The sequence below is a fragment of the Anastrepha ludens genome, chromosome 5 (genome assembly GCF_028408465.1).
Source record: "Anastrepha ludens isolate Willacy chromosome 5, idAnaLude1.1, whole genome shotgun sequence".
NCBI classification, from domain to species: domain Eukaryota; kingdom Metazoa; phylum Arthropoda; class Insecta; order Diptera; family Tephritidae; genus Anastrepha; species Anastrepha ludens.
In genome coordinates this window covers 67241651-67256080 of record NC_071501.1, presented here as the reverse complement: position 1 = coordinate 67256080, position 14430 = coordinate 67241651, and the positions used below count along the sequence as shown (strand labels likewise).

General features: G+C 36.0%; 1 protein-coding gene across 1 annotated transcript; it reads right to left on the bottom strand.

The window, feature by feature from the left end:
* Positions 1-8674: 8674 nt before the first annotated feature.
* On the bottom strand, positions 8675-10306 carry LOC128864745 (E3 SUMO-protein ligase ZBED1-like). Its single transcript, XM_054104500.1, has 3 exons — positions 10212-10306; positions 8750-10151; positions 8675-8693 (listed from the first exon to the last, which is right to left on the bottom strand). Exons 1-3 carry the CDS (start codon positions 10234-10236, stop codon positions 8675-8677), a joined length of 1446 nt encoding a protein of 481 aa, XP_053960475.1. The 5' UTR covers positions 10237-10306.
* Between the last annotated feature and the right edge of the window lie 4124 nt (positions 10307-14430).

Here is a 14430-nt window from a genome sequence, read left to right as displayed (position 1 = left end):
ACCCACTAATTGCAGGTGCAGAGATTTATCGTCGAACCGCAGGCAGGACATAAGAAATTGAAATCTGGCTTTGGTAAGAACGCTTGCGTAGATGGATCCAGAATAACACCTGTCAAATAATTCCTCCACAGATAAATGATGATCTTTTTTAACAGCGGTCAACACCAATATACCCATAACTGCATATATTTCATTTGCATTTGTGTTACGTCGTTGTATCTGATCCGTATTTGCTAGTAAGATTGATTGGCGTTGATTTATTTCAACATTTGTCCACTTTCCAACTTCGTCGACGATATCTCCTGTTATGAACAGTTTGAAACAGTCGAACGGATCAATTATGTTTTTACACTGACGGGTAGGCCCTCGACTTTTATGTACGATATTTAGCCCATAATGATGAGTTGTACCTTTAACTGATGACCATTTATGACCATTTTTCCCTCGAAGTATAGTTTTCTCACATGTAATAACGTTATCTTCATCCTCATCAGTTGCTTCATCTGATGAGCTGGTGTTTGCAACGAAATCCATCCTCTTCCTCAACTTCTGTGTCAACCTATTTCACTGTCATCGCTTTCAAATTCATCGTTGCTATCACAACAAGAGAGAAATTTCTCAATTTGTTTATCTGTTAGTGATTGTTGATTAGCCATTTTAGAGTTACGATAAAATTATTCGTACTAAAAAAGTACCCCGTCAAAACTGGAAGTTACACAAACGTCATCTTTCGTCATTTTGACTACGGCAAAAAATTATAAGCGAAAAAAAAAATACTTACAATGTGCGTTGTTTGCTGTACGTCTTCGTCCACCAACAGCTTCTAACCAACTAACGCTATCAGAAAAATCAGACCAAACCAATCTAAAAAAACCGGTTTTAATTTTAAAATAAATTTGACGAAGGATGACGGAGCAGGGTTAAAAGCTTTTCCAAAATACCTTCCCTCTTCTTTTTTTTTGCGGCACAAATTGAAAGGCCCTCAGCAGGGCTTCCAGAGGGTCTTTGTATGACGTACCATAGGAGGCCTTCTTCGCTACCTACAGAAGTGCTGTGCTGTCAAAAGGACTAGACATACTTAACGATGCCTTTTGAAACAGTTCTTCTAGAGTTGATTATTTAATTCATAAAAATCATACTTACCTCAAATCTTCAACACAGTTGTAATTGAAAATATACCCTTAAACTATTTTGTAACGCTAAGTCTTATTGCCTAAATAATATTGACTTAAACAAGGAAACCTTTTAAAATAAAAATTTAGGTATTGTTTTCGGCAGCACCTGGAATATTGATGATAAAAAGAAAAAATGATTTTAAAACCTTAATAACGCTATCAATCGCTTTCATCATCGTCATTAGAAGTTTAGTTTTCTCTTTAATTATTACCTTCGTATCGTACAACAAAGAAGTATTAAATTATTCTTTACTTTTTCACTTTATTTCATTTATATAAAATAACTTCTTCTGAAGTTAACGCTGTTTTTTATTCCTGAAGACAGTTAGGGCGTGACTATTGAACGCAATTAGCTTTTTGCTGGAGGCATTTTTACACTCGTCCATCTTCCCCTCTCAAAAGCGAGGTCAGAGGTTTTGCTAGCTTGGCATAATCTCTGATAAAGCGCCGATAATAGCCTGATAGTCCGAAGAAAGATCTAAGGTCTTTCAATGTTTTTGGACATGGAAAATTTTGAATTGCACTCACTTGGACGGGATTGGTTTTTATACCTTGCGGGGATATGATGAATCCTAAAAATTCGACTTCGTTTCGAAAAAACTCACACTTTCATATTCGCTTTTTCTAGCGTGTGAAACATTTTTTCGACATTTTGGAGGTGGCTCTGTTCGTCTTTGCCAAACACTGTTATGTCGTCTATATAGACATAACATGTTTTACCGATATGTTCCTTCAAAATGTCGTCTAAAGCTCGCTGAAATATAGCGGGTGTATTCTTTAGACCGAATGGGAGTCTAGTAAATTCATATTTTCCGTTATTAATTGAAAAGGCTGTCTTCTCAATGTCGGATTCCTTTAATGGAATCTGATGGAAGCCACTTTTCAGGTCAAGAACGGAAAAGTATTTGTTATTTCCTAGTTGTTTGATGCCTTCGTTAATTTCTGGGATTGGGTATTTGGCGGCTATAGTCAATGTATTTAATTTCCTGTAATCTATTATTAACCTGTATTTCTTTTTGCCTGATGCATCTAGTTTTTTTGGGTACAACCCAAACGGATGAGTTATACGGTGAGCGGGACGTAGTTCCGTCCTTTAACAAATTTTTTATTTCTTGCGTAACGAAGTCTCTCATCGCGAGAGGGTATGGATAGTACTTTGTGTAAACTGGGGTATCTGAAGAAGTCCTGATTTCTCCAACTACCGTAGTGGTGTAAGTAAGTTTTTCGTCCAGTTCGGTAAAAAGGTGTGGGTGCCTTTTTGTTAAGTTATTTATATGTTGTTTTTGTGTTGTTGTCATATGGTCAGTTCTAACATCTTTTTTATTAACTGTAGGGGAAAGGCTCTGTTTAATTTCAATTCTAATGCCATTACCCAATGTCAGGGTGTCGTCATGTATGTTAATTGTAGCACGAAGTTCTTTTAGACTGTCGTTTCCTATAATACCGTCTGTTTCGAGGAGGAGCTGTTTTGCACCACCTATGTATGCAATTAATTTCGAATAAAAAATAAGCGCTAACGAATGATTTACAACTTTATTGTTTCACGATCGCGGTAGAAGTGAGTTTTTAAGTTGTCACAATAAAAATTTATGCTACACTTATGTATGTTGGTACATACTCGTATATATGTATATAAGAATGAAATAAGAAGGAAATACGAAGAATTTTAGTACATTGAAAGAATTACAGTTGTAGTTATGATCACGCCATTTAGTGATGCGAATATCGAAAATACCAATTAGTACTGCTGCGAACACCGTCAAAGGATTTTAATGTGGGAAGTATGAACAATTTTAAGCTTGTGGCATTTTTGCCGAAAAGTTTGACAATTGTATGATGAGTGATTTGGATTTGTCCTGCAATGGAGTTTGCAAAAAATGTTTCATCATTAGGTATATGTGTTGGGACATGGCAGGGTTGGATATCATTTTTGCTTGACCCTGTATCGATAAGCATTTTGAGGATTTTTCCGTTCTCCGTTTTGCATTCTACGTATGGCAACGAAGAACTGTTCATTCTAAAAAATGAATGTCGATGTGGTCCTGGGTTTCAGGGAGTGAATTTCCTTCAGCGTATGTCTGAGTTGATTGTCCGTTTTCTTCAGCTGTTAGTGCGGCTTCATGGTTGGTTGGTTGGTTTAAGGGTGACCCCGCATCGGAGTGCCACATAGACCGCAAGTTGGGTCCGTTGTGTTGCCCTCGAGCTCATTATGTTATATGATTTCCCCACCTTTTTTGTTTTTTTTTTTCCCTAGGTGTAGTTTTAAATTTTTATATTTAATTTGTAAATGGAGGGTACTTCCAGATATTTTAAAGCCGGATGGCTCACGATTAAATTCTGATAGAAATAAAACGACTGGCTATTTTTACGATCCAAGCGGAAGTGACTTCCATTTTATTCTTTCTTCCATTTGTCATTTAGGGTTGCCTTATTTTACTTAATACTACATCTCTTCTTAGCATTACTCTACGTTTACATTATTGGGTGTATCTTATACTATGCCTACACTTACATTAACATACATTCCATCAATAGGCGACCTTAAGGGTTTTACAAATTATTAATATCTTATATTTCTAATTTGATTATCTTACGTCTAATCGTTAGTAATACATATATATATATATATTAAATGTCTATTTACACAATAATTATGTGCTAAATAGTCTGAGCGATGAATTTGTGTACCCTCGATCCTGCTAGGCGTGGCCCCCGATTCACTTTGCTCTTTCGCTTAAGTACGTGGTACATAGTTTGGCGCTGGCGTGGAGCCTTCTACATTATATAATGTAGTTGCGCCGCTAGTAGTCACTTTTACTTTAGCGTGTTTTCCATTTCTCTTAATGACAAATGGTTCTTGCAACTTTGCTGTCTTCTTTTCGAGTGTCTCGAGAAGAGCGCGTTGCTTTGGACTGAAATATTTGGCCGAAACCCTAATCAGTTTTCCTTCTTCTTCGTATTTAAAGAAAAAGTTTTCTACCAACCACGTCGTTACTCGACATTTTGTATGGTAGACCACATCATCGATTTGCAGTTGCGTTTTACAATGCGGACACTGTGCTTCTCCAGTTTTAATATCTATGAAGATAACTGAAAGAATTTCACTTTGTGTCATTTCTGCCTCTGACAATGCTTGCGCGAGTACCTTAGTACTTTTGCGCTTGATATCAGTAATGATATCAGATTTAACTTTTGAGAACAAGTTTAGCTTAGCAGCTGCTCGCTCTCTTGGTTTTGGAGAAAATGCTAGAGCTATTAACATTTGCACTTGATGGTCATCTAACTTGTACTTTGAATATAATGGCTTTGATCTGGAAGCGATAATATCACCTCTATCCGTACAGTTTTCGATCCATAAACCGCCTGTCAATTCGTCTATTTGCATGGTTTCATCTCCATATAACTTCTTATTCCGTTGGATTAAGGTGTCTCTTACTTTCTCCCAGCATAGTGCTTGAATCATAAGACTCACAACATGCTTGAGATACTCGCTGAGAGTAAAATGTCTCATCGATCTTTTTGTCTCAACAATGATCGAATTAGCCGTTTTATACACGTTATATTCGGTGTTGAATAGTAACGAGTGTAGCGAAATCACGGACTCTTGAGTCCTTTTGATTACGCCTGTGAAGCACCGTATATATTCCTGAGCTGCGTGCTCTTTAGGTATATACACTGTGAAATCTCCAAATGAAGTGTTCACTTTGGTGCGTGCTTCTATGTTGGATTTTGCTAATATTTTCGAAATGCACGAAGTGCTTTCGCTATTAACAATTTGCTTGATTTGCAGATTTTTGTCTCGCTCCATGTTGTCATGAATTTCAACGATATCAGCTTGAGTTTTGTACTCATTCTCATACTTCTTCAATCTCTGTGAGAGACTGTCTAAGTACAAGTCAATGGATACACTTGAACTGGTCGTCGGTTCTTCCAACTCTTGAATTTCGAGGCCCGCAAACAGCATTTCCTCTCCAAATAAGTCAGACTCATTTGGTTTAGAAGCTTCATCTTTGTCGCTATCGAGAAAAGATGATGATTGGTTAATATTGAATGTATTAGCCATTTTGATGTTATTTTGTTAGTTATTACTCTTTTAGCTTACCGCGTAGAAATAACTGGAAGTGCGGCTTCATACTCCTGAGGAGTTGGAGTCCAGTCTTGTTGGTAGTACTGATCTGTATTGTCTGTCTTGCTGATAGTCTTGTTGTTCGCCTGCTTCTATGTGGAAGCTTCGCTGTTGTTTAAAAGGAACTTGTTGTGAAAAATTTGATGTTCTTTTCATTTGGTTATTTATCTGTGGTCTGTTCATATAGTTAACAGCTCTTGAATGAAGGGACTTATCGACGTCCATTGGTTCTGGCCGAGGGAGTTGAGATTTAGTAAGAGGTTGATTTAAGGTTGGTTATTGCGGTAGTTATTAATGGGGGCCTGATGATAGTTATTCATAAGAGCCTGAGGGCGGTATTGATTTGGAGGGTTTTGTTGGTGCATTTGGGGTCTTGGCATATATGCCAATTGGGGATAAAATTCGTTAGTCAATTTTTTGGGTGGGAGAGGTGGTCGGAAGTCGTGAGGCTTCCTATTTTGACTACTGCTGTTCAACGCGTAATGAGAACGGAAGTTTTGGTTCTCTAGCTTTAGGCAAAGGTGAAGCGCTTGAGGAAGATCTACTGGTTCTCTCATAGCAAGAAATCTTGGCAAGTCACCTTTAGTCCTCGTATGAAGGTGTCGAGGGCTTTGTCCCGATATGTCCGTGTTAGTAGATGCATGGATTCTGAACCCATTTCCATGCAACCCAGCTTATTTAGAATGAGGGACGGGTTGGAATAAACACGCTGGTAGAATTCCTGGATAGTGAGGTTGCCCTGCACTAACAAAGTCATTTGGTACTCAAGGGTACCTATATCTCGCTTATCAGCGTAATGAAGGGTAAGGCACCTTGAAATGGCCTTTCAGTCTAACGGAGTGTTATAGGATTCGAGGGCAATGTCGGCGTTGCCCACAACTTTATTCCTTATAACGTTCAGGATGCCGTAGCATTTGGGCGTTCCATTAAGAGGTTCGTAGATCTGAAAGATGCGATCTACACTTTCCTTCCAAGAGTTATACTCTCCTGGATTACCGGAAAATTCGCGGAGGCATCTAACTACGTCTGGTATTTTGTCAAGCTCTGTGATATTATTTAAGTGACTTGCGTCAATAGTTACGTCCGTTATATTTGCAAAATTTGCATAGGGATTTAGGGCTGCCTGGACTAAATTCCGTTCTTCTTGTCTTATAATATTGTTCACTAGTCCTGTCACTAAGTTAGTCAGTTGGTCCATGTTAAATAAATTGGAGTTGGAATTGGAAACATCTGGTTGTAGGGGTGCGTTAAGAACAGGGGGTCGGACAAGATTATTGGGGTTTGCCATTGTTAAAAATTTACTTAATTTTGGCTTCTAAAAATTAAACTGAAAATGTATTTAATTTTTGTTTTAAAAATTTGAATTGGAAATTTTAATTTCTTTATTTTAAATTTTTACTAAATTTGGTGGATTTTTTTTTTGCTTTCTTAAGGTATTTTTTATTATGCTTTCCTTTATACTTCTCTGGAGGATCCCTTGGGTGGTGAATCGCAGAGAGTTTATTTTTTATTATAAGCTGGAGGGTCCCCCGTTAGGTGGTGAATCGCAGCTTTAAATTATATTGTATTTGTTTAATTCTCTGGTAAATGCTGCCTTGTTCCTAATGAACGAGGGTGCAAATTCATCGCGATTGTTGGCGTCAAGTTCATTAGGGTCTTCATCTTCCAGTTGAGATTGCGTTGACTCGAAGTGATCTTGAATACGATCTAGCTGCTCCAATTTCACTGATAGCTCTGCATGATCCATGGCGTGCAGTTCCGCTACACTAGGTTGATTCAAATTAAGTTGGCGTAGTAAGGCTACGCTTTTCCGTTTTAAGAACGACATTTTTTAAAAGTTAGTCCGCTTCTCTATTAAAAACTCCCAAAGTTTTTTGTTGATTCAAAAATGATTTGTACGCGGCAACTGTTTGCATGGCAAACATCGAAAAAAAAAATGCGACTATTCAACTCAGGTAACTGTTGAGTCGCGAGATTTTTGTACTGTGCTTATGTAAGTTAAGAACTTGTAAAATATAAGTTCTAAAAAAATATAAATTTTTTTATTACCGGTCCAACTGACCGCACTTTATTCACTAACTTCCATAAACCAAAAAGCCGCTTAAACAAGTAAACTACTTAATTTATATTAATAAAAATTGTGGCGTGACTTAATTCTAGGAACTTAAATAAGCAACTTTATAATACTTGCATTATTGCAGAAATCAATATGAAAATTGAGTAAGCAATTTTATTAAAAAGAATATAAGGAGTAAAGAGTTCGTTAACTTGGTTTGGGTTAACTTGTACAAGCTAGAGCTGGGAATCCATCGATGGTTGCTCCACTCGATATTTTTTCCATCGATGGAAAAAACCATCGATACTATCGATGGTTCCATCGAAAATTTAGACGAGTTATTCAACATATATATTTTGGTGTCGTTTTTCAATATTACAAAGTTTCAAATATTCAAAAAGGGTCAACCAAAAGTATCAGAACTCATGACCTTGTCTATAATCATCGGTACGAATTATCTAGCGTATAATTTAACTACTATAAGTTAGCCCTTTATAAATTAATTCCATCGAAAATATATTAAAATGATTTTAGCTTGTAATTTGTGAATGTTCTTTAATATAAAAACAAAATTTATTGTTTCAAGTTAAACTTGAAGATAAAAAAAAGGGTGACTTCTCGTCCTAAGTCCAAAAAACGAAAACAAAAATCTCTCTAAGCAAAAACAAAACAAAAGGCGATTTCCAAACTTAATGCTAATGAGAGGTCCTTATTGTACTATGCAGCGGATAGCTGCTACTCTTAAATACTACAAAACAAAAGGCGATTTCCGAACTTAATGCTAATGAGAGGTCCTTATTGTACTATGCAGCGGATAGCTGCTACTCTTAAATACTACAAAACAAAAGGTGATTTCCAAACTTAATGCTAATGAGAGGTTCTTATTTAAAAAAAAAAAAACAATTCGTTCCAATATCACAGTTATTTTAAAGAAGCCATTGATTTTTGTTAATAAAAACCAATGTGTTCACTTGTTTAGGTTTTAAACATGCTCTCCGTTCCGTCACAATAGCTCCTGTTTTACTAAATGTGCGCTCTGATTCAGCTGAACTTGCTGGTATACACAAGAATTTTATTGCGCATTGTCCAAGTGCAAATAAATGTTCCTTGTTAATCTGTATTGTAGAAAGTACAATTATGAAAGTTGTTAAAAAAAACTACACTTAACTTACCTGCCAATATTGGAGCGGATCGCTGTCATGAAGAGCATTGCGCTGCTCCATATATTGGCGAATGGTAATAATTGAGCCCGCCCGTGAACTTTTGTTTTTTTCTTTTATTTTTCCTGCCATGCATTTAAATAAAAATGGAGTCTCCTCATTCCTTGGCAGTTCCTCTGTGGAATTTTTAGATCTCACGTCCTGTATTATATTATGAACCTCTCCCTCCAACATCAACATGGCCTGCTGGGCATTTGACGGATTTTGGAAACCCTCCTTTTTGAAGCGTGGGTCAAGAAGAGTTCCAAGGCGTGGTGCTGATCTATTCTCATATGAGAAGAGCCTTTTTTTTACGTTGCTCTGTAAAAACTCGCAAGTTTCTCTCCCTACAGGTGTTAACATCTGCTCATGGAGCTCTTCCAAACTTTGCGATAAGGCGAAAATTGCAGGAGCAATTAATGAAATTGTAACACCCTTTGCAGCAGACGCATGTTTTGTGGCTTTTTCGAATGGTTCCAAAAGCGAGCACAAGTCCTTCAAAATCCGAAATTGATCCTCTGACAGTGGAATCGGAGCATTATGGCATCTTAAAAGGGTGCCAGTTAGGGGCTCTCTTGTCCGCAACACTCTCTGAATCATTTGTAATGCGCTGTTCCAGCGAGTAGGGACCTCTTGCAATAGAGAGCAAGGATTTTCGGTGCCTTGGGCATCTTTGAACTTTGCATAAGCAATAGCGCTACTCTTAAAATAGGACACTATTCTTTTTGTGATTTTTAAAACGTTTTGCACATTTTCCAGATTTAAAGCATCTTGCACAACAAGATTAAGAGTGTGCGCAAAACACGGTAAGTGTTTCTTTTTCAATAATTCGCACGCTTTAATCATAGATGCTGCGTTGTCGGTCACAATGGTGTGCAGTTTGTCGAACACTTTCCACTCATCGCATATTTCACGCAATGTGTTGGCAATATTTAGACTTGAATGGTTTGTCTCATCCATTAGTGGCTTTGTAGATAGCACTGCCGTCTTAAGCTCGAAATTTAAAATAAAGTGACACGTTACAGTTAGATAACTAACATTTGCACGAGATGTCCATGCATCTGTTGTGATAGCGCACGAGTCAACGGAGTCAAGAATGCCCTTCAATTTCTCCGTCATCCTCTCGTTCATATTTTTAATATGCGTGTCCCGCAGAGTTTTTCGACAGGGCATGACGTATCTATGGTCCACCACCCTCATCAAGTTTCTAAGTCCAATATCTTCGACAACGCTAAATGGTTGCAAATCCGTTGCGACCATTGCAGCAATGGCTTTGTCAATTGCTTCCTTTTTGGAAGATGTTGGACCGTAAACGTCTGTCCGTGTAAAATATCGCTCTAACTGAGAAGACGTAGTTTCGTTATTAACTTGCTGGGCAAGAGGGTGGGCCCGTTTTAAGTGCTCTAACAAGTTGGACGTGTTTCCGCTTGTCTTATATTCTTTGCCACAATAATGACATTTTGCAAGTTGTTTGGTTTGCAATTTGTCAAAATGTGTCCACACTGCGGAAATACACTTTTTGCGCTTAGGCTCCGGTTCAGATTTTGAACAAGATGGTTCATTTGATGATGTTGGAGAGGTATCATGATCTTTTTCTAAAAAAAAAAAAAATTCTTAAAAATTGTCCTGTAATTGTTTCTTTTTAAAATGCTTACGGGATGAGGTCAAAAACTTGTCCATTTTACCAGAGGAACTGCCAGGGTACTCTAATAGAATAAAAGTAGACCTCTATGTAAAGAAAGGCAGAAAAAATTAATAACAAAATCTTACTATATATTGCAATTTACTTACACACGTGTTGGAACCAAAAAGAAATTCGATATATCGACATCGAAAAATTTCCATCGATTTATCGCACTCCATCGGTTCCATCGATAATATCGATGGTGCCATCGATGGTTTTCCCAGCTCTAGTACAAGCAGTACGGTGCTTATGTGCAATATACAGCAAATTCACATCGGCAAATAGCGGTGCCTATGTGATCACGTCGGGGTCACCAAAAATGTCGTCGCGCAAGAATTTTTGCGCTCGATCGAGTAGCAAAGAATAGCAAAAACAAAGACAAACAAGAAATGATACGCAGATGTGCAGGTGTTCACAGAATGAAATCCAAAATCAAAGTATATTTTGTTTTACAGCTTTGATATAAAGTTAAATAAAATGTAACATAGGGTTTCGGTGTGCAAAGCTAAAAAATGTAGTAGGTGATGGCACTTAATTATGCTATGGCGCTCTGAACAGTATTATTGGCTGTACAAGCCCGATATTATATTTGTGAGTATTATTAGTTGATGAGAAAAGAAAAGAAATCTCGTTAAATAAGCGTTTTTTTTCTTTTTTCCCCTTTATATATTTAACCAATATTTTTGGTTGCACAATTTCCGATGGTTCTATATTTCTAAATAAGTTTTTACTTTTACTTTTTATTACACAAAATTTTAATCTCAAATGTGCAGTTAATGTTATCCTTGTTTAAAATTTAATGTTACAATTTGTTCACTATTTTGGTTAGCTTAATAACCTTCTTGGTTTAAATCTTCCTTTTTAGTTTGTTCAAATACATTTTTTACACTTTTTCTCCATTTGTTAAATATTTTCTTAATTTATATACTTAAAATAACTTACTTAAGTCCTCCTGGTGTTGCGGTATAATTTCCCTTTTGCTGCAGCTACTCGTGGTACCACCAAACACTCTTTGAAGAGGAGTGCGTTTCTGTCCTACAGGAATTTAACGCTGCTGTCTTCTGGACCGGCTCTTTTGTTCACGTTCCTTGTGGTATACCTACTTCGCATGCGTGGTCCTTTTGGAATTATTCCACTTCTTTTGCACGCAGACCAATGTCCTTGTTGCAACCTATTCCACTTTATATGCGTGATGTGAATTTCCTTTTGTGAGTGTCCGCGCGTTGATTTTCGGCTGTTTTTTTTATTTTATTTTTTCTCACAGGCGTTTTATCGTCACTTATTAATTTTAAGAATTTCGCGCGTAGATACTTCGGCTGTTTTTTTTTCTTACAGGCGTTATTATTTTTTTTCCACTCACTACCGATACGCGAACTTTAACCGGTCCCTGCTCGGGCGCCAGTTAATGTTTTACATTTCGATTTTAATTTTTAAAAAAGACAATCGGACTATTGTCCGATTCATTTGTCTTTATTCGTTTACGCTCAACTTAAGATTAATTACATAATGTTTCTTACTTCTACATTACACCTATTTCGACCATCAATATGCTGACTGTTGTTGACTCATTACACCGGCACACAAAAAAAAAAAAGTGGGGAGTACTTTTGACTAGACCCATATATCCCTATGTATTTTGACGCGCTGAATCCGAATTCGGTGTCCGTTTTGCCCGTTAACCCCCAAAATTTTAAGTAAATAGCGAAAAACCGTGAAACCCCATGAAAAATCGCTGAAAATCGCATTTATAGACGTTTGTCAATTTTAAAAACTTTTCTTATGAGTGTATTATACCAGATTTCAGTGTATTTTGACGCACTGAATCCGAATCCGGGGTTTGTTTTGCCCGTACACCCCCAAAATTTTTTTCATTTATTTTTCATTGAGTGCTTATGATAGAGATGGAAAAATATGTGAGAAATGCTGCTCTTACACTGTTCTTCTTCTTTTGTAACGTACTCTTTTTTCTTCAAACGATCTATGTAATGGATTTCTATTTCTCTTCTTGTTCTTCTTTTTGTCGTCTCTCTGTAACATCTAGCAAAAATCCGCCATCATGTTGACATCCCATCTTCCCTGATACCGATTCTCCATTTCACTTATGTCTTGATGGAATCGTTCACCTTGTTCTTCACTGTAATCTCCTAGATTTTCAGGAAAGTAGTCGAGGTGAGAGTGTAAGAAGTGCAATTTTAAGTTCATTAAACACCCCAAGTTTTTGTAATTTTCTAGTAACCCGTTAACTATATTCTCGTAATCCTTACTTTTCGAATTTCCTAAAAAGTTTTGAGAAACATTTTTCAAACTTCGCCAAGCTGCTTCTTCAGTGTTGTCCATGCTTGTAATAAAATTGGCATCTTCAAAAAGTCGGCGAATTTGTGGACCATCAAAAATACCCTCTTTCAACTTAGCATCACTTATTGCGGGAAACTTTTCTTGCAAGTATCGAAAACAGTCTTTCTCTTTATCCAAAGCTTTAACATACTGTTTCATAAGTCCTAGTTTAATATGCAGTGGTGGTAGCAGATATTTTGAAGGTTCTATCAATGGTTTGTGTAGAATGTTCTTCGATCCCGGAATAAAGTTAGTTCTCTTTTCCCATTCTTTCTTTACATAGTGATTTATCCTGTCTCTACTATCCCATAAACACAAAAAGCAGGGATTTTTGGTATAACCAGATTGTTGGCCTAGAAGCAGAGTAGCAATTTTCAGATCACCACAAACTTGCTATTGGTGTTCTGAATACTTTATCTTATCCAATACTATCTTTAAGTTTTCGTAAGTCTCTTTTAACTTTGTTGAGTGGGCTATGATAAAATGATCTTTGTACGTTTTGTCTGAATTAACAAATGTTTCATTATCAATATTTATTTTACAATCATGAAATGTAAATAGATAGTTTTTGCTAACTGAAAGATTTCTTTCGTCACAATTACTTGTAACAATGCTTCCATTTGAATTTTTTAAAAGGAGTAAGCCTGGTTCTATTTCAATAATTTCTTTTTTGTATTCTCTTATTTTCTTACAATTATTTTTATAAATGCACAAATTAGATTTTTTTGTTTCTTTTATGTTAGGGTTTTGCTTATATTCATAAACTTCTCCATTATAGTGTATAACTTCTTGTGGTTTAAAGTTTAGCTGTGTGAAATTTGTGTCTGGGATTGGTGTACTGAGGGATCTCTTAACAGTAAATGTATCTTTTGGAAATTTGATGACAAATATTATCTTGTCTTCTTTGTACTTTGCGACCCCTAGTTGCATGTACTGAAGTTTATAAAAATCTATTTTAAAATCGTTAATTTCTTTGTTCGTTAAAATGTTGCTAGTCATTACGTTAATTTTTGCGGAAACTATATTATTTTGAATGTGTTCTAAATTGTCCGATAGAATCTTTAATTTGAGCAAAATGTCTAAGTGATTTACCTGATTCAGTATTTCGTCATTGTGTTTCCTTATCTTATTAAAGTGCTCTGAAATAGTTTTTCTGTCTACGTCTATTGTTGATTTAAGTCTGTTTAATGTCTGATTAAAATAGTCATTTATGTATATATGTTTATTTTTGGGGTGTGCGAATCCCATTCTATTCGATATTCGAGTCGAATATCGAATAGTTCGAAATATTCGAATAATTCGAAATATTCGAATAGTTCGAAATACTCGAATAATTCGAAATATTCGAATAGTTCGGAATTTCCGAATAGTTTGAAATATTCGAATAATTCGAGCGATTTGAATTATCCGAAGAAATAAAATCCTAAACAGGTTATTCTATTATAGTAATTCTACATAATAAAAATAAAATAAATTTTCTATCATTTATTTATCGTTGAATATAACATTTATCAATAACATTTTGAACAATATAAATAATTATAAGCTAATAAACTTTTCTAAAAATAGAATAGCGTTATTTTATTTAAAATTTCGATATAATATAATATTCAATCAAACATAACGAGTTATATTTTTATTTAAAAATAACAACCGAGCAACATTATCAGGTGATAATGAATTGCGCTTTTCAGTCACAATGTCTCCAGCAGTAGAAAACAGCCTCTCACTCTCAACAGACGTAGATGGAATTGGCAAATAACGTCGAGCCAGCATTGATAACAGAGGATATTTAACTGATTCTTTTTTCCACCAATGAATAGGATCATCCCAAGGATCAATATCTGCTGAATACA

Bases quoted from the DNA above. Each gene is read 5' to 3' on its own strand.
- LOC128864745 (XM_054104500.1), bottom strand. From the start codon at position 10,236: ATGGACAAGTTTTTGACCTCATCCC. The intron at 10,152-10,211 runs GTAAGCATTTTA...TTTTTTTTTTAG, and splicing joins CAAGTTTTTGACCTCATCCC to AAAAAGATCATGATACCTCT.